Genomic DNA, 19,100 nt, shown 5'->3' with positions numbered 1-19,100 from the left:
GTGGCTTTTATTATTATCCTTTCCATGTTATAAGGGAGAAACTGAGGCAGTACCCAAGGGCACCTGATTAACCTGCTGCATACAAACTGCCTGCCGTATTTACACCCTTTCTCATTCCCCTCTGTCGAAGCCCCACCTTCCTCAGGAAGCCTTCTCTGACCCTGAGCCACAATGATCTGGACTCAGGGAGAACTTGCTCTCTGCCTCATCTTTAAACAATTCATTATTTTTATTGCATGTCTCTCTCCCCAAATTGGTTTTAAGCTTTATGTGTTACACTTCTCTCTTCCCGCAACAATGCTAACACCTCGTATCCTAAGGAATTCAGGATCTATTTGGTGACAAGTTCATTGATTCCCATCTGTATCAATCACACAAGCACATCTTAATAAATGGTTTTAAACATTGAGGAATGAGAAAATAAAAACGCAAAAAGCAAATGAGAAATTCCTTACCCAGAAAATGAGAATTCCTTTGTTAGCTGTGAGAGACCATCTAGTAGAGTTGAGAAGACAATACAGTGATATGTCAAAAATGAAAAACTGTCTTTTCCTTTTGTCCCAATATATACAGTGACCTTGGCCTTCGAAAACTTATTTTAATATCATATATGCTTTCTTAAGGAAAATCCTCTTTTAATTTGTTATTCTCCTACTGCAGAAGAGGGAAAAAAACCCTCCCATAACAGTCAAAGACTAAGGGAGGACTTTTAGATCCAGATATATAACAAATGGCTCTCTTTTGTGCACACAAAAAAATAAAAGGGCACCAGAAATGAGTCATACATCAAGCAGTTGAACTTGCAACCCCGGTAACATACCAAGGCACTTCAACATTTAATTGCTGAGATTGGGGAGGAGGGAGCTGGAGGAATGTAGCCAAACTGAGCCAAGGAGATGCATAAAGGTGGGTGTCCCAGGGGTTGGCCCAGAACCTACAGTAGATTATTTTTAAATGAAAAACCACCTCAAGAACAGATTCTTCCTTATTCCATATATCATTCTATCCCTTTAGAAAAACAGTTCTGAGTACCAGAAGAAGGTCATGTAGCCATATCATAGCTAGTCCACGTTAAATTCCTTCACTGATATGGGAAGAAGTGGAAAAAAGCAGATGGCTCCAGCAGCTTCTTAAGAGAGAACATAAACGAAAGGTTTCTGTTAGATGGGACAGAATCGTTTATTCTCTATGTTAAACTTCTCTCCAAAACTTTTCCAGAAACTGAAGAGAGGCAATAGGTGTGTTCTCATTAACTAGAAAGTACAAATTGAGGAAATTATTCACCTATGACAAGGCTTGTCTTGTTTTAACATGAACACCGAGAACAAAGCAAACCATAAGCTGTGAGTAAAATGGTTACTGTGCCCAGACAGCCAATAGAGGTTTTGCAAGATGGCAACATCCTCCTAGATGACAGGAAGTGCCCGGGCACCAGCAAGTGTAGCTTGTGCAGTGACAGACATCATGAGCTGCGCCCTTGTTGCCTGTGTTCCTTGGAGCAAGTTTCTCAGCCACTAACAGTGGTATTTTTCTGTGCAAATAATGACAAGTCCAGAAAATGGTACAGAGTACATCTTAACCACTGATCAGAGCTGCTGTATACTGGGGAAAAGGTAAATTTTAGTCTGTAAATCGGATGTCTTCTAACCATCCCACATAGCAAACTTAATTTAGTTCCCTCACCAGCAGCCCCTCATTTCCCTAGAGCCCATCGCCACCAAAGTAAAAGTTCTTAAGGACTCTGGGAACTACCTATGGGGAGGTGGGGGGGCGGGTTTAACTTCCTAAAGCAGCCCATACATGAGTGACTTTGGCTACATAATCCATGTCACATTACAGGTTAGGTGTCTGATTTCTTAAAAGACTTGATAAAGTAGGAGTTTGCTGGTTTCATCACTAGTTCTTCTTTACCCTTCTAACCACTGCATTTTTCTTTTTTTTTAAAAAGATTTATTTATTTATTTATATAAGATTGATTGATTTATACAAGTACTGGGTACAGTCAGAAGCGCGGGAGGGTGAGAGAATTCACCAGAGCCAGAGCAGGGAGCAGAGCAGGCAGCGGGCGGCAGGAGAGGTCTGCGCGCCATGCGGGACCCTCCCCCAGTGTCCGGGGAGCAGCCGGGGATCGAACCGGTGCTGCAGAGGCAGCGGGCAGCTTCGCAACCCAGCGCTCAACCGCTGCGCCACCGGGGAGGCCCACCACTGCATTTTTCACTTTCCACCTTCACTCATGATTCTATTTCTCCCTTCCTTGCTGTTTTCAAGTCCTATATTCCTGACAGTCAAAATTTCTAAGAAAAGGACTCTGACCTGTTTATAAAAACAACTTAAAATCACTGTATACAATTTTAAACTTTCCAAAGCACTGACTCTACATAATTTTTTTAATCCAGAAATGTTTAAATATTAAAAGAGCCTTAAGAGTTACCCCTCGTTCCAAAAGGGCCCCAGTTGCCCTGTTTTAATGAATCCGCAGCAACCCCAACAGGATCTGCAGGCCAATGTCAAGACTCAGCACAACAAGGAGGAGCAGATAAAATAGGAGGGGAGAGGCAAGACTCCTGGAGGCTGTTATCTGCCAGTGAGTCAGGATTAATATCCAGGCCCTTCTCTGAAGCTTCCTGGCTAGTCTGCAGGGAGTTTACAGGGGCTATCAAAGCTTGGAATTTCCTGTAGAAAATATTCTTTGCTCTCAACTCTGTGAGCTCTGGCCCTGTAGTACCTGCTGCTAAAGCTACCAAAGCTTACCCCACCAGTGTGGGGTGGAAGTACCAGCAGGCAGGGACACCAGACGCACCAGGGGTCAAACCTGCATGAGGGGAAGGACACAGACAATAGCATACCCACTTGCTTATGAGGCTCATGTATATTCTTTACCTCTGTGATTAACAAAAACTAAATATATAAAAATTTTTCTTTCAAAATGTCTCATAAACTGTCATCCCTCGGGCCTCCCCTGGTGGCGCAGGCGGTTGAGCGCAGCACTGTGAAGCTGTCCGCAGCCTCTGCAGCGCTGGTTCAATCCCGGCCAGCCGACAAGGTTCCCACATGGCACAGCAGACCTCTCCTGTCGTGCCCACTGCTCCCCTCAGCAATGTATTTCATCAGTCTGCCTGTTCTGTTCCCCGCTGTGTCACTGGTGAATCCTCTCACCCTCCCGCACATCTGGCCTGTACCCCCGTTCTTGTATAAATAAATGAATCTTTAAAAAAAAAAAACTGTCATCCCTCTACCTCTCAGTTCTTTCACCTCTGCCTTTCCTGACTCTCCAACAGTTGGCTCAGCTGCTCACTTTTAAGTTTGGTGTCTCCCCTAAGCTTGAGCCAACTCAGGCTTGAAGCAGGAAGATGTCTGCCTATAACGGGGCACCTGAGGTTATAAGCCTGCATCCCCCCAATGCACGTTGGTTTTTAGGCCTGAGCTTCAACTTGGGCCCTCCAATTCCAACCTGGCAACCACAAGACAGCTAAACATGCCCAATCCTCTCCCCTGGCCTGCTCCATAAATTCACATATCCTCAATTCTTTTTGATAATGTTGAATTAAATAATAACTCAAACACAATTCTCATGGGATAAAAAAAATATTTTGTCAAAATCCCTGACACCTTTAACCGAATCTGGCTGAACCTTCCTCTCGTACCCACTCCAGCTGTGATAAATCCTGAAATACAATGCTACTGCTATGGCTTAGGAGGTAAAACCAGAATACAGAAAATATTCAGTTCCCAGAAACCCAAAATGAAGGCCCATAATCTGTAATGGACAATAACAGGGGTAAATGAACTCCATAACCAGAGACAATTCCCAAACCTTATTATGGCGCCTTTACATTTCAAAGTATTCCCTATTTACTGTTAAAAGAACTGTGAGGCACAAAAGATCAATTTGGATTATTCCTCTTTTCCTTCCTTTGACTACTGCTTAGTAGAGGTTTTTAAAAGAAGTGTTTTTATGATATCTCAATTATATTTCACTAAAATAAAAAAGTGGCTGAAATATGAACAGCTGGGGATAAAAAGAGGCAAAGCAAAGCGCCCAGCTTAGCAGCAGCACAGCAACAATTAGCTGAAGACAAGCGGCAGCTGTCTCTTTCAGCCCGGCCTCAGACCTACCACCCACTTCATCAATTTATGGTTCCTGCCTGGCCCCCATAAGTGCTAGAGTTTCCAACCTCTGGTATAGATAACGCACAGGCTGAACAACCAATCTCTGACTAACTGATTGGATTAGTTTTCTAGCACCATTGTAACAAATTACCAAAAACACTGGCTTAAAACAACACAAATGTATTCTCTTACAGTTGTGCAGGTTAGGAACCTGACATGGCTCCCCACTGGGTTAAAATCAAGGTTTTGGCAGAACCATAGTCTTTTCTGGATGTTCTTGGGGAGAATCTATGGTCTTGCCTTTTCCAGAGACTGCATTTCTTGGCCCATGGCCTCTGCCTCCATCTTTAGAGTCAGAAACAGCATTGCTCTCTCTACTGCTGGTGTTATCTCAACTCTTTCCTTGATTTTCCTCCTCGCCTTGTGATTACACTGGACCCACCTTTATAAGCAGGATAATCGCCCTATCCTCTGATTAGTGATTTTAACTCCCCTTTGCTAAGGAAGGATTAGGACATAGACATCTTTAGTTGATGTGGTAGGCAGAATAATACCCCCCCATCTGTATTTCGCAAATTATGAAAGAAAATTAAAAGTATGAACATTTTACAGGTAACTGTATTTTGATTCATAATATATAGGCTCCTATAAAAGTTACATGAACTTAGGGTAAAGGGCTACAGGTGCTTTGATGGTGGGGGTGGTGTGGCAACATACATCTGAGGTGATGTGAAGCCATTCCCCTAAATCATGTACACTGTTGTAAACCAGTGTTACCACAATAAAGAAAAAAAAGTTATATGAAAAGCAAATTATAATTTAAAGGCACTAGGGTAACACTACTGAAAGGAACTCCTGTGCTGAATTGTTCTGTAAAGGTATTAATTCCCAAATGTTCTGTTTTATCTGTCTAGATTTCCATATGTTAATTTCCATATATATTTACTTGTTTTATCCATACACTGTACTTATTAAAGCTTAAGTGTGTGGGGCCTCCCTGGTGGTGCAGGCGGTTGAGTGCCGCACTGTGAAGCTGTCTGCAGCCTCTGCAGCACGGGTTCGATCCCAGCCGGCCAGCAAGAATCCCACATGGTGAAGCAGACCTCTCCTGTCTCGCCCGCTGCTCCCCTCAGCAGTGTATTTCGTCAGTCTGCCTGTTCTGTTCCCCACTCTGTCTCTGGTGAATCCTCTCACCCTCCCACGCATCTGGCCTGTACTCCGGTTCTTGTATAAATAAATAAATCTTTAAAAAAAAAAAGCTTAAGTGTGTGGATAAAACATTTCAATATTTTAAGACTTAAGGCAAAGGAGGGGAGAAATAAAACATCAAAACATTTTCTGACAATCTGCACAGAATCACCACCACCTTCCCACTACTTTTCTGAACCTGGTAACTCTGACAGGAGATAACAGCATAATAGAGCCTTGAGTCGCACTCACTCAGCTAGTGAGCACCAGCAATAAGCTGGTCAACAGCAGAAGCTTGGGAGTCAGCCTGCCTGGGTTCAAACCCTATCTTTGAAAACGTGAAGCTGTGTGTCTTTGGGTTAATTGCTGAATTTCTCTCTGCCTTATTTTCCACATCTGTAAACTAACAAAAATCACAGTACCTACACAGCATACACTGTTGTGCGGATTAAATGAGATACAGAATATGAACCACACAGTAGAGTGCCTGGCACACATTAAGTTCTCAATAAATGAACTCACTTCTCATCACTATATGTTTAGGTGAAGGAGAAATTCAGGAAGGAAGCATCCCTCAACTGGAATTTACTATTTTCAGGGCTTGAAAATGAAAGTGAGAACAAGACAAGGCCATTAAATGGAAAGCAGCAGGCAAAATATTAAATTAAGATAAAATTCGACTCTTCCCTGGGTAGACACCCATGGTTTCTGCTTGCAGGCAATGTGAAAGATAGAATGACCTTCAATACTTAATGGAAGTGTGAATCATCCTCAGCAAACCGCATGATCTTATATTGAATATCTAAAAGTACAGTTATATTTGGTATCAGAGAATAATTTGTTTCTCTGCTCTGCAGCTTCCAGCAGCTTGTTAGTTTTACCTTTGGGTTTTCATGGTATGTCACAGCCTCCCCAACAAAAGGCAATCTCCTGTCTGGGGTATTCAGGGTCCTACACAGTTTTATCCCTCTCTATATATCTACCTTTGTCTCACACAAACCCCTTAAAGTCATTATTCTGGCAAAACTGCAAAATTCTCTAGTTCTGCTAGCACTAAGGTAGTGGTTTGTATAATAGTTACCTGGGTATGCTTCTTATCTAGTAAAGGCTACTGGAGGCCAGGGACCCCATCTTAGATATCCATGTATTTTTCCCACTGTGATTAGCACATAATAAGTGCCTAATTAATATTTGTGAAATAAATGGATTAATCTTATCTTCCTAATCATTATATGCATTCCCACATACGAACCTTTGACACCTTTTTGTTTCAAAGCTATTTTCTTCATTCAACTGACAGCCTCCTCTTTCAGACTTCCTGACTCAGAAGATAATAATTGCATTTCTTTTCAAAGTTGCACTTCTAAATTTATCCTGAGCTTTCAGATTTTTAAAAATCCTATACATCAATAAGATTTCTCTCATAAAAGAGGGGTTTTCTGGTCAAGGTTCACCACAAAAAAATATTTCCAGACAGGGTACTTATGACAATATCTTTAAAATGAGAGAATAATGCAATAACTACTCCTTACCTTCATGGTGACTGTGATGGTGCTATTTACATTTGCTTTATGCAACCAACCTTGTTTTATCACACCACCCTTCTGAGAACACAAAGAAGATGAATCCTGAAATAGAGCAAAGAACCCTAAATGAAACAGCAGCCAGCAAGCCGCCTAAATCAAACATGGCTGTTGGGGGGGGGCTCCCTGGTGGCACAACGGGTTAAGACGCAACCTATGAAGCTGTCAGCAGCCACTGCAGCACGAGTTCAATCCCCGGCCAGGGAGCTACCCACATGGCGCAGCAGACCTCCCCTGTCTCGCCCACTACTCCCATCAGCAGTGTATTTCAGACGATCTGCCTGTTCTGTTTCCCACACACTGTCTCTGGTGAATCCTCTCACCCCCCACACCTCTGGCCTGTACCCCAGTTCTTTTATGCATAAATAAATAAATCTTTAAAAAAACATTTGGGGGGGCACAAACTAGGGTCTGCCCTATATTCTAATTAAAGTATAAAGCTCACTGTCTCCCCAAAGATGCCTGATTAAACCCAAAATTGTTAATTAGAAAAGGAAAGGCTCTGTGCCGTGCATACCGTAGGCACTCAACAGCTACTTAATCATATGGGTTGTCTTATGGGTACCTGAAAAATGGCACAGACATCCAAGCCATCTGTCCCAAGAGGGATCTATCTATTGGGCAGCATCTGATAGACAGGGACGGATCCTATCTATCAGAGTCTGGATGAATCACCATCACCACCACATGCCCACAAACATACCCCGCAGGTGGGAAAACATGTTTAAATACAAATCACAGCCCATATTTTCCCTTGATTTTTTTCCTAAACTCCATTTCAAAATGTACCCATTTTTCAAAAAGTCTAACAAACCCTCCCAAGTCTGAAAACTAGCCACAGATTATTCAAAAACAATTTGTTCCCTTGTCTTTTCTCAAGGAAATCTCTCAATAGCAGTGACCTTGAAGAAGCCAGTGCAGTTGCCCCCATCGTTACCTCATCTTTGTCACAGTCCTCATCAATCTCAAATACATGATTAGGAATCTTTTCTGGTCTCAGAGATTTGCTGAAAATGCAAAAGAATTTTCTTAGACAATGAACAAAACAGATAAGAAAACAAAAGCAAAATGAGTAGAGGAGACGTTTCTTTCACAGCTAAGAAAATGCAAGACATGAGGAAAACGTATCTCCAAACTCAGATTCTCCCCTGACTAAACTTCCTCTTTCCAGAAAGGCTCCCATACATGCAGCCTGCAGCAAAGTTGTGAGAAGCCCAAATACTTCAGGAGTATAGACAACGACAAAGAACGTATACCAGAGCTGTTAGTGGCGGCAGAACCTTAACTTGCCCCAGGTCAAAAAGTGACTCAGTGTAATTCTGGCTCTTCCATCTGTTGGCTGTATGACCTTGTATGGGTCATCTTCAGGCTTAGTTTAAAGAATATTTTTAGGGCTTAGTTTCCTCCTTTTGGAATGTGCTTTGAAAACTAAAGAAGTCTTATTTCTCCAAAACAATTCCTTTATGATAGGCTCTGAGGTTAGTACTGTAATACACAAGAACAGGGAGAAAAGCAGGGGCTCAAACACACTGAGTAGCCACAGGTCATCCAGATAGTGACAGAAATAAGATTTGAACCTCAATAGTCTGGCTCCTGGGCCAGTGTGCTCACAGCAGTCCTTCAAGTCAACTGAAAGAGATGTGCTTTTGTCACAGAATATCTTGGGGTCAGCAACTTGAGTCAAAAAATCTTTTAGTTTTTTTCATTGACACCACTGGGAAATGCTCACTTCATTATCCAGAATCAAATAAAGATGATTGTATGGTCAATACAGAACCCAAGCCAAAAAGTGAACTCATACATTTTGGGAAGAATTTCAATGAGCAAAGTTAAAACATACTCACTTACCCAAAAGACTGCCTTCACCAAACATGCTGATCAGTTGAGATTTTTTTTTTTTATAAATTATAACTGAGAAGTTTCCTAGGTGGTTTTATAAAAGGTAAAGTGTTTAATAATTCTTCTCTCGAGTGTTTCTCTGGAATTCTAAACTTACCATGGCAACATTCGAAAGTCCCCAGAGAAGTCTTCATACTTGTAGTTTACCACATGCCAATCTGTGCTGTAAGTTTTAATACACTGAAAGAAAATAGGAAAATTTAATTTGAAATGTAGGAAAAGTACAAACAGACCCACTTTTTAAAAAAAAATTCTGATAATAAGCTGATGTTTTTAAAAATCATTTGAGAAATGTAGTACTGGAACCTTCCATTGAGGACTAAAAGTATCTTCTTAAACCAACTGGGGCAAGCATTCCAAATTCATGTTCTTTAAATGGTCTGTCTCTAAGGCTGGAGAGTATTCAAATTTTTAAAAAACAGTCTAGAACATTTGCTACTTGTGAGAGATTTAAACCTGTATCTTCTGTACCACCTCCTACACACTTGTTGTGTAGCTCAGTGAGACTATAGTAATTCCATTTTCTATTCACACTGAAAACAAAAGATTTCAAATCTAAGATGAATATTCTGTGGACTCTGAACTTCTTACCTCTTTGACAAACAAACTTTGGGCCCTTTTCTCCCCATCCTCTGGCACAGTGGACTGCACTGTTCTGCGATGACGACTTATTACTGAGATCTAGAAGACAAAGAATATTCTAGCTATAAGAACTGACTTGAAAAATGCAATTTTCTTCCCTTGAAAGAAATGCTTGAAAACTCACAGATATATCTTCCATTGGAAACATAAGCAGATCTCTGAGGGGGTCACTATAAATCTGGGTTTTTCTTTGGGTGATAACATTTTCATAGTCCAAGGGCTCAATGACTTTGGTCTTTTCCTTTAATAAGAGAAAAAACAGTAATGTTAGTATGATCAAACTCACAATAAATAAATTCCTCTCCATGTGTTAAGTTACATTATTTCACAAAAGATGAGACTGCTGATAGTAAAGAGCACTTAAAAGAGACATTTTCATAGGAGACATGGTATGCAGAAATAGATATACACACACCAAACACACACACATGCACACACACACACGCCTCTCTGCTAAATACAAGAGTTCTAGAGAGACAGCACTATGCTCTGCTTCTAAAAATTTTACTAAATGTAAGGTAAAAGATGGTGTATTTGGAAGCCTGTCAGTTCACATTTGTGGAATATGTACTACTCACCGGGTAACAAGAGTCCTGAGAAAGTATCATATTCATGTGTTTACTTTGTACCAAGCAAACTATCCAAAGAATGGATGAAGAAATACTGACACCGGCCCAGTTACCCCAGCCACTATGCTGCTCACCCAGATCTATACCAGGGGTGCCCAATGAAGTCCTGCCCACTGCCCAATGGCCCCAGCCACCATGCTGCACGCCAGGATCTGTTTCAGGGCATGCCAGGAACTGTACCAACTGCCTGGTGAACACCCAGAGTAGTGGAAGAGGAAGACCCACGGAATTGCAGAAGAGAGAGAGGGGAGTTAAAAAACTACTTAAAGAAATAATGGAAGAAAACTTCCCAAACTTGAAGAAGGAGCTGAACATTCAAATACAGGAGGCTAAAAGAACAACAAGTTACCTAAATAAAAGGAGACCCACAGCAAGACATAAAGTAGTAAAGCTTCCAAGCGTCCAAGAGCAAAAAAAAAAAATAATAATAATAATAATAATGAGGAGGTTTATGAGGGGGAAAGAAACAACCTATAAAGGAGCACCGATTAGGCTAACAGTGGACTTCTCTGAAGAAACAGTACAGGCAAGAAGAGAATGGAGTGACATACTCAGAATACTCCAATACAAATATGCCAGCCAAGAATACTTTACCCTGCAAAGAGAGAGTATAGCAATAGAGAGTATTCCTCTATGAAGGGAGAAATAAGGACCTCAGACAAACAAAACCTTGGGGAGTTTGCAACCACTAAATCCCCCTCCTGCAAAAAAATAGCAAGAGGAGCTTTAGTAATTAAACCAAAGAGAAGAATGAACTCAAAGAACTGAAGTTTACACAGAACTATGAATAAAATGGTAGTAACAGATTTTCACGTATCAGTATATGACCATAAATGTCAATGGATTGAACACACCAATGAAAAAGACACAACAGTATCTGGTTGGATTAGGAAACAGAATCCAACCTTCTGCTGCTTCCAGGAAACGCATTGAAGATCTAAGGACAAATACAGACTGAGAGTAAAGAGCTGGAAAACAATTCTACAAGCAAATGGCAACCAAAGGCAGGCAGATTTGAAAGCAACACGTGTATCAGATAAAACAGACTTTCAGCTTAAAAAAAAAGGTGACAATCGACAGGGTTGGATAGTATATAATGACCAAAGGAACAAAATATCAGGAAGACACAACACTCATCAATATATACTCAACAAATGAAGGAGCACTAAAATACATTAGACAGTGACTAACAAATCTGAGAACAGACACTGGAGAAAATACATATGTGGTAGGAGAAAACATATCATCTGTCTCACCAGTGGACAGATCAACAAGACAGAAAATAAACAAGGGCACAATTGCCCTTGACCAGATGGATCTAACAAACATTTATAGGGCACTGAACCTCCCAAAAAGTGAATACACATTTTTCTCAAGTGCACACAGATCATTCTCTAGGACTGACCACATATTTGGTCACAAGAGAATTAACAACAAGTACATTAAGACTGAAATCATACCAAGTATCTTCTCTGACTGGCGTTATCAAACTAGAAATAAACTTTAAAAACATAGCAAGAAAATCCTCCAGTATGTGGCGACTGAACAACACATTAGTGAAAGACCATTGGGTTAATGAAGAAATCAAATAATTTCAGACAGATGATAATGATAATGAGGACACAACCTTCCAAATGTATGGGACACCACAAAAGTAGTACTAAAAAGGAATTATATAGCAATAGAGAAAAAAAAGAAAACAAGAAAGAACCTAAAAGAAACAACCTAATGTCTCATCTCAAGGAACTAGAAAAAGGACAAATAAACCCAAAGTAAGCAGAAGGAAATAAAACAAAGCAAACCAGGAAAAAAAATGAAATAAAAGTAAAAAAGACAGTCTAGAAGATCAATGAAACCAAAAGCAGGTTCTTTAAAAAAAAAAAATAAACAAAACAGACAAGCCTTTAGCTAGGCTCACAAAGAATGGAGAGAACTCAAATAAAATGGAATCAGAAATAAAAGAGGAAAAATTACAGCAGACATGGCAGAAATCCAGACGATAATAAAAGATCACTATGAACATTTATATGCAAACAAGTTCAACAATCTAGATGAGATGGACAACTTCTTAGAATTATACAATCACCCAAGGCTGAATAAGGAAGAGAGCGAGAACTGAACAAACCCAATCACAAGCAAGGAAATTGAAACAGTAATCAAAACTCTCCCTCAAAACAAAAAGACAAAACTAGCAGGCAAATTATAGATGTGAGACATAAGGCAAGAGAGGGGGAGGGAAAGGGGCCAAAACAGGGGAGGGAAGAGCACAAGGGACTGCGGTGACATTTCATGGGGTGCTGTAGTGGTGGGAGATTTATGGGGATTACACCTGAGAGGAAAAATCAAATATTGTACAAAAATGAACAATGATGTAAGAAAACAGAGAACAAAACAAAACAAAAGCAACCCTCCCCAAGAACAAAAGCCCAGGACCAGATTGTTCCATAAGTGAGTTCCACCAAACTCTCAAAGAGGAACTAATAACTATCCTGGCTCAAACTCTTTCAAAAAATTGAGAGAGAAGGAATGCTTCCAAACATATTTTATGAAGCCAACATCACAGTAATACAAGGACAACACAGGCAAAGAAAATTACAGGCCAGTCTCCCTAATGAACACAGATGTTAAATCTTCAATAAAATCATAGCAAACCATATACAACAATGCACTAAAGGGATTATACACCATGACCAAGTGGGGTTTATTCCAGGGACACAAGGACGATTCCACATCCAAAAATCAATCCATGTAATTCATGTCAACAAAAAGAAAGATAAAAACCATATGATCATATCAATGAATGCAGAGAAAGCAATTGATAAAAATTCAATATCCATTTATGATGAAAGTCCTCAAAAACTATGGGATAAAAGGAACATATCTTAACATAAAAGCCATATACGACAATCCTACAGCTGGCATCCTTCTTAATGTGAAAAATTGACTCTTTCCAGTAAGACCCAGTACAAGACAAGACTGTCCGCTCTTACCACTATTATTCTACATAGTATTGGAAGTGGGATAGAGCAATTAGGCAAGGGAAAGATGTAAAAGGAATGCAAATTGGGAAAGAAGAAGTACAGGTACCATTATTTGCAAATGACATGATAATGTAAAGAGAACCCTAAAAAATCCATGGAAAAACTAATTAATAAACCAGCTCAGTAAAGCGGCAGGTTACAAAATCAATACACAAAAATCAGTCGCCTTCCTAAATGCAAACAATCAGCCTGAAGAGGAAGAAAATAAGAAAACCATCTCATTTACAATTACACCCAAAAAATTTAAATACCTTGGAATAAACCTAACAAAGGAGGTAAAGGATCTAAACAAGGAAAATTATAAAACACTGTTAAAAAAGAAATAGAAGGGCCTCCCAGGTGGCACAAGGGGTTAAGACACAATCTATGACGCTATTGGCAGCCACTGCAGCACGAGTTCGATTCCCAGCCAGGGAGGTACCCATATGGAGCAGCAGACCTCTCCTGACTCGCCCGTTGCTCCCCTCAGCAGTGTATATCAGTCAATCTGCCTGTTCTGTTCCCCACTCTGTTTCTGGTGAATCCTCTCACACCCCACACCTCTGGCCTGTACCCCAGTTCTTGCATGCATAATAATTTTTTTTGAAAAAAAAAAAGGAAATAGAAGATGACAGAAAGAAATGGAAAGACATTCCCTGTTCATGGATTGGAAGAAAGAGCATTATCAAAATGCTCATCCTACCCAAAGCAATTTACAGATTCAATGCAATCCCAATAAAACTCTCAATAAGCACTGGTGGTTCAGCGGTAGAATTCTCACCTGCCAATAAAAATCTCAGTCACATTTTTCAAAGAAACGGAACAACTGCTGCTGAAATTCATATGGAATCACAAAAGACCCTGAATAACCAAAGCTCTTCTTACTATTGATAAAAAGGGGGGGAAATGGATGTATTTCACTTGCAAATTTCAAGCTACACTACATGGCTATATATCCAAAGGAAACGAAAACTATCTCACAGAGATATCTGCATTGCCATGTTCATAGCACCATTATTCACAATAGCCAAGCTATGGAAACAACCTAAGTATCTGTCCGTGGATGAATGAATAAAGATAATGTTACACACACACACACACACAGAGGAATATTCAGTCATGTGAAATGATATCCTTTCATTTGCAGCAACACCGATGAATCTGGAGGACATTATGCTACGTGAAATAAGTCAAAGAAAGACCAAAACTATATGATATTTATATGTGGAATCTAAAAAAAGGTACAATGGTGGTAGCCAGGAGTTGGGAAATAGAGAAAATGGGGAGATGATGGTCAAAGGGTACAAACATCCAACTATATGATGAATAAGTTCAAGGGAGTTAATGGATGACATGGTGACTCTGGTTAACACTGTATTATATATTTGAAACTTACTAATAGAGTGGATCTGAAGCATAATTAAGGTAATTGTAAAGTGACATGTGTTAATTAACTTGGTATTGATAATCATTTCACATTATATACCTATGTTAAATCACCACATTATAAATATTGAATACAACTTTTTCAGATATAAAAATAAAGGTGGGGGAAAGATCCTAACGAAGACATATTTCAAGTCTTAAATTTGAAACTGCAGACCCATGAGATCCAATCAAGCTGATCATTGTTATCATTATCTTGGAACACTGGGGCAAATTAGTTGAAAAAGAAGGAAGAAATTTCTATCTGGAGATATTCCGATGGGAAAATACGACCCTCTTGACCGATATCTATGTCTTGATGGACACAAGTGAAAGAAGATTGTGACTGCATCTTCCAGGTGATCCCTTCCTCAGAGACGTGAAATGAATAAAGTCACATGTATGAAGACAAGCCTTAGTTACTGAAAATAACTTCAAAGTCTCACTTTTGGTGCCAACAACTCTCCAGACTCAAATTTCAGACTCAAATTTCAGTGCTTAACAAGTTGAATGAGCACCTGTTCATCTCTCTATACAATAATGTCACAAGTACCTGCTTCAAGAAACTTTGAAAAACAACAACAAAAAAAGAAAATTCTCCTTCAACTTCCCAATGTAGCTGTCAAATTAATATGGAAAAGCATATGTCAAAATGAATCACTTCTGCCCCAAAACAGATGAGTGGCTCAGGAAGATATAGGTGCAATGGAATACCACTCAGTTATCAAAAAAGATAAAGTCATGCCATTTGTCACAGCCTGGATGGAGCTGCAAGGGATTATGCAAAGCAAAAAAAAAAAAATGTCAGGAAAAACACAAATACCAGATGGTGTCACTTATATGTGGAATAGAGATACAAAACAAAGGGTTAGACAGAACCAAACCAGTAACAACCCCTAGAAATCTGACTGTAGAACTGAGGCCACCAGAGGGGGCGGGAAGAGAGCAGAGTGGGTTGGGGCACTGTGGACTATGGTGGAGGACTATGGGTGTTTTGGTGGAAGATGTCAGATAATACTCACAGAGGGAGATCCCATACCTCTGAATCACATACAACTTTGTAAACTAGTGTTTCCTCCATAAAAAAGAAAAAAAAAAGCATCACTTCTTTGAATGCGTCCTATATTATACCTTCTAAAAATGAAACTTACAGTCAACCCACATGTTGTGAAGGGCATACATTCATTTAAAAAAAAAAAACTCATAAGATTTCACTTTTCATTTAAAATTGATTAACCTAAGCCTTCTGGGTCTTTGCTTCCAATTCCTTTGTCAGGTAGCTCGATTGCAGAAAAAGTTGGGGTGAATAATCTGGATCCCACAAAGCTTCCCCTAACAAATGATCTAGGTCTGTGAATTAGAATAAAAATAGAGATTGTGTACCCCCTGCAATTCCCATTTCTTCTCCACCCCTCTTTCAGGCATTAAAAGCACAATTCAAATAGAAAGTAGAAGAGAAAGGGACAACAAGTAGGAACCAGCCCCAAAGAAACACACCCTCCATTCCCCTTCCAGGGCGACTCAGTTGCAACTCCATTGGCATTTAAAGACAAGGAAAATCTTTGACATCCAGAATGGTTATGATTTAATGGTGGCTCTGCCCTGCGGTGTAGTACATATTCCTTGTCGAACTTTCCTATTCAGCTTCATCATTTTATTATTAGATTTAGAGGGTTTAGCCTAAACAAAGCTTCTACCACACACAAAAAGGGTCTTTCTCTGAGGGTTACAAGTTATCCTTCCTGCTCCTTTATGCAGATTGGCCTGAAACAGGCCTTTTATATTCACTAAAAAAACCTGTGTTCTAATAAATGGTACTTTGTAGACGTTCAAATAGCCAGGTCCCATAATACACTTCTAGAAAGTTCTGTAGCCATAGTATGTAAAAGGCAAAAGCACTTACACAATCTGGAAGGAAGCAAGCATATGTTTGTCTTCTCTTCCTAAGTAGTGACAGAAAAGCCGTCAACCTAAATTTGGAATCTACTCAGTTTCCACTATGAAGAGGAAAAAAAAAAAAAAGGTCTGCCTGTGAACATTCTCATTCACGGATTTCTAAACTCTCTTCAAACAACCTGCTAATAATAGCATTTGGTTGCTTCACTGGAAGATCATTTTGCCATCCTAAAGAAAACACCTTCGTATGCATTCTACCCGTTACTTACAAAACTTGTCAAGTAGGAAAATCCCATCACCTCACCTCTATACATGAAGAAACTAGGGGCTTAAGTGCATTTGTCTACATCTGAGAGCAGAGCAGGATTCAAATCCAGGTCTTCTAAGTCCTCATCCTTTTTCTTTTCCTATCAGTGTTTCCCAAGCTTGATTTATTCACATACAATCTTCATGAATTTCCCCACCCCTTCTGCACTATCATCTACCTCCTATTTGTCTTCAAATCAAAGTTCTCCTTCATCATAATAACAAGTACTCAAACACTAAGCTTTTTATACCCTTTCCCCTCCCCTGTGCATAAAGGAAAATAAATCAGTATTTTTCTAAGCCCGAGTAAAATAAAATAAGTCAACCTCTGAACCATGGTCAGAGACGCCAGGCTTTCTTAGGTCACTAAGGACCAAATTTAAATGGATTTGCATGTTATAAACATCACACAGATTGAGATAACTTTCTGCTTTCTAACACAGAAAGGACAAGAGACTGAAAAGGGGAATTCAGAACAGATTTGATTAGGTTGCTTTCTGGTCCAAAGAGAGGGTAGGGGGTGAGAAGACAGTGAGCTGTGATGAGGATTATGGGTGCTAGGGTGCTGGGGAGGCAAGGTGACCACATGTGAGGGGAGAAATCCTATACTGTCAAAATGTTAACAAGGATGTAAAACAATGGTACTTTAAAAAAAGAGAAAAAAAGATTGACATCCCTTGAAGAAGAGGCAGTGGGCCTCTTGGCCTCTTCTTCAAACTCAAACTGAAGCATCAACTTTTCCTTGGATCTCCAATGCCCTGCAGATTTTAGACTTGCTGGCTTCTACAATCACATGAGTCAATTTCTTAAGATAAATCTCTGATAAATATATCGGATATATCTCTGATACACACAAACACACACACACACACACACACACACAGAGGTGGGGGGGGGAGAGAGAGAAAGAGAGAGGAAGTGAGAGAAAGAGATCCTATTGGTTTGATTTCCCTGAAGAATTCTCACTGATAAACTTAGTATGCTTAAACTTAGTAATACCATTCCTAGGAATCTGTCCCAAGGACATAATCATAAATGTTGTACTAGTTAATATAAGAAGAACAGAAATTTAAAAATAAGAAAATTTAAAAATAATAAAAAAAACAAATGTCTAAAATCCTATAATTTTCAAAAAAGAAAACTAATGTTTCATCATGTTACTTACATACCCATCGATACAAAAACAAGCTTATAATCCTAAAGTAAATATGCAGGTAGGTAAAGACACCCATTCAACCATCCAACCACATGTGTATTTAAAAGCATACATGGTAGGGCCTCCCTGGTGGCGCAGGTGGTTGAGTGCCACGCTGTGAAGCTGTTTGCAGTCTTTGCAGTGCCAGTTCGATCCCCACCAGCCTCGGAGCAACCCACATGGCGAGCAGACCTCTCCTGTCTTGCCCGCTGCTCCCCTCAGCAGTGTATTTCGTCAGTCTGCCTGTTCTGTTCCCCACTCTGTCTCTGGTGAATCCTCTCCCTCTCCAGCATATCTGGACTGTACCCCGGCTCTTGTATAAGTAAAATAAATCTTAAAAAAATAAAAATAAATAAAAGCATACATGGTAATAATACTGTAGTGCATATTTGCAAGTTGCCAAGAGAACAAATCTTCAAAGTTCCCATCACAAGAAAAGGACTTTTTCTGTAACTTTGCATGATGACAGATGCAAACTGGACTTGAGATCACAGTCATCTTGCAATGTACACCAATATCCAGTCATTGTGCTATACAGCTGAAAGTAAAAAAAAAAAAAAAAAAAAAGAACAAGGCACATATTCTGGTGAGCCTGTTTATTATCATTAGAAACAGCCAATAATTTTAATTTCATTTGAAAAGCAATAATAAGCATGTGGCAGTTCTGCAACAATGCAGAATCAGCCTGGGTTACTTTTGTTTGCATTTGACACCAAAGGTCATTAGTTTACCAGTAAATATTTTACTTTAGAAACTAGTTCTTAAAAATTCCAAGAATGTCTCTTCTGCAAGTCTAAAGTGAGCACACGCGTCACTGAATCCGTCCTTTATCACATGGATGGGTGGATGGGAGACCAGAAAGCACGCAGGAAACTGAGCGGTCAGCAAGGGGCCCATTCAAAAAACTCCCCATCCTCCCACTAGGACGACCCTCCTTCTCCAAGTTAAGTTTCAGTGTGAGAAGGAGCACAGAAAAAACAGGTTCAAGAAAGAAAATGTTCTAGCCCCACAATGAGAAGCTCATTTTCACAGTATTTCCATCAACAGACTAGCGTTTCAATGGCACCTGAATATTCTATTATGGAAAAGCACAGTCTTTGGAAAGACGTGACATAGTCAAAGAGAAGCTGACATAATGAATCTCACCTTTCCATCATGCCTCCACCTCCCTCCCTTAGGAAAGTCCCCATGACCCCTGGGGGGTCAG

At 39.9% G+C, this 19,100-nt stretch overlaps 1 protein-coding gene across 1 annotated transcript in view; it reads right to left on the bottom strand.

The window, feature by feature from the left end:
• The window catches only part of DOCK11 (dedicator of cytokinesis 11), a gene marked incomplete at both ends in the record, with an annotated part of 174,457 nt that overhangs the window by 117,261 nt on the left and 38,096 nt on the right, over positions 1-19,100 (bottom strand). The window contains 5 exons of the mRNA XM_084259069.1: positions 6,831-6,926; positions 7,819-7,888; positions 8,878-8,960; positions 9,372-9,461; positions 9,547-9,663. Of these exons, the coding sequence (XP_084115195.1) occupies positions 6,831-6,926; positions 7,819-7,888; positions 8,878-8,960; positions 9,372-9,461; positions 9,547-9,663 (456 nt within the window). The remainder of the gene's footprint in view (positions 1-6,830; positions 6,927-7,818; positions 7,889-8,877; positions 8,961-9,371; positions 9,462-9,546; positions 9,664-19,100) is intronic.

Source organism: Talpa europaea (genome assembly GCF_964194135.1).
Source record: "Talpa europaea genome assembly, chromosome: X".
NCBI lineage: Eukaryota > Metazoa > Chordata > Mammalia > Eulipotyphla > Talpidae > Talpa > Talpa europaea.
Note: the sequence above shows the minus strand (reverse complement) of the source record. Positions and strands in the feature narration are given on the sequence as shown.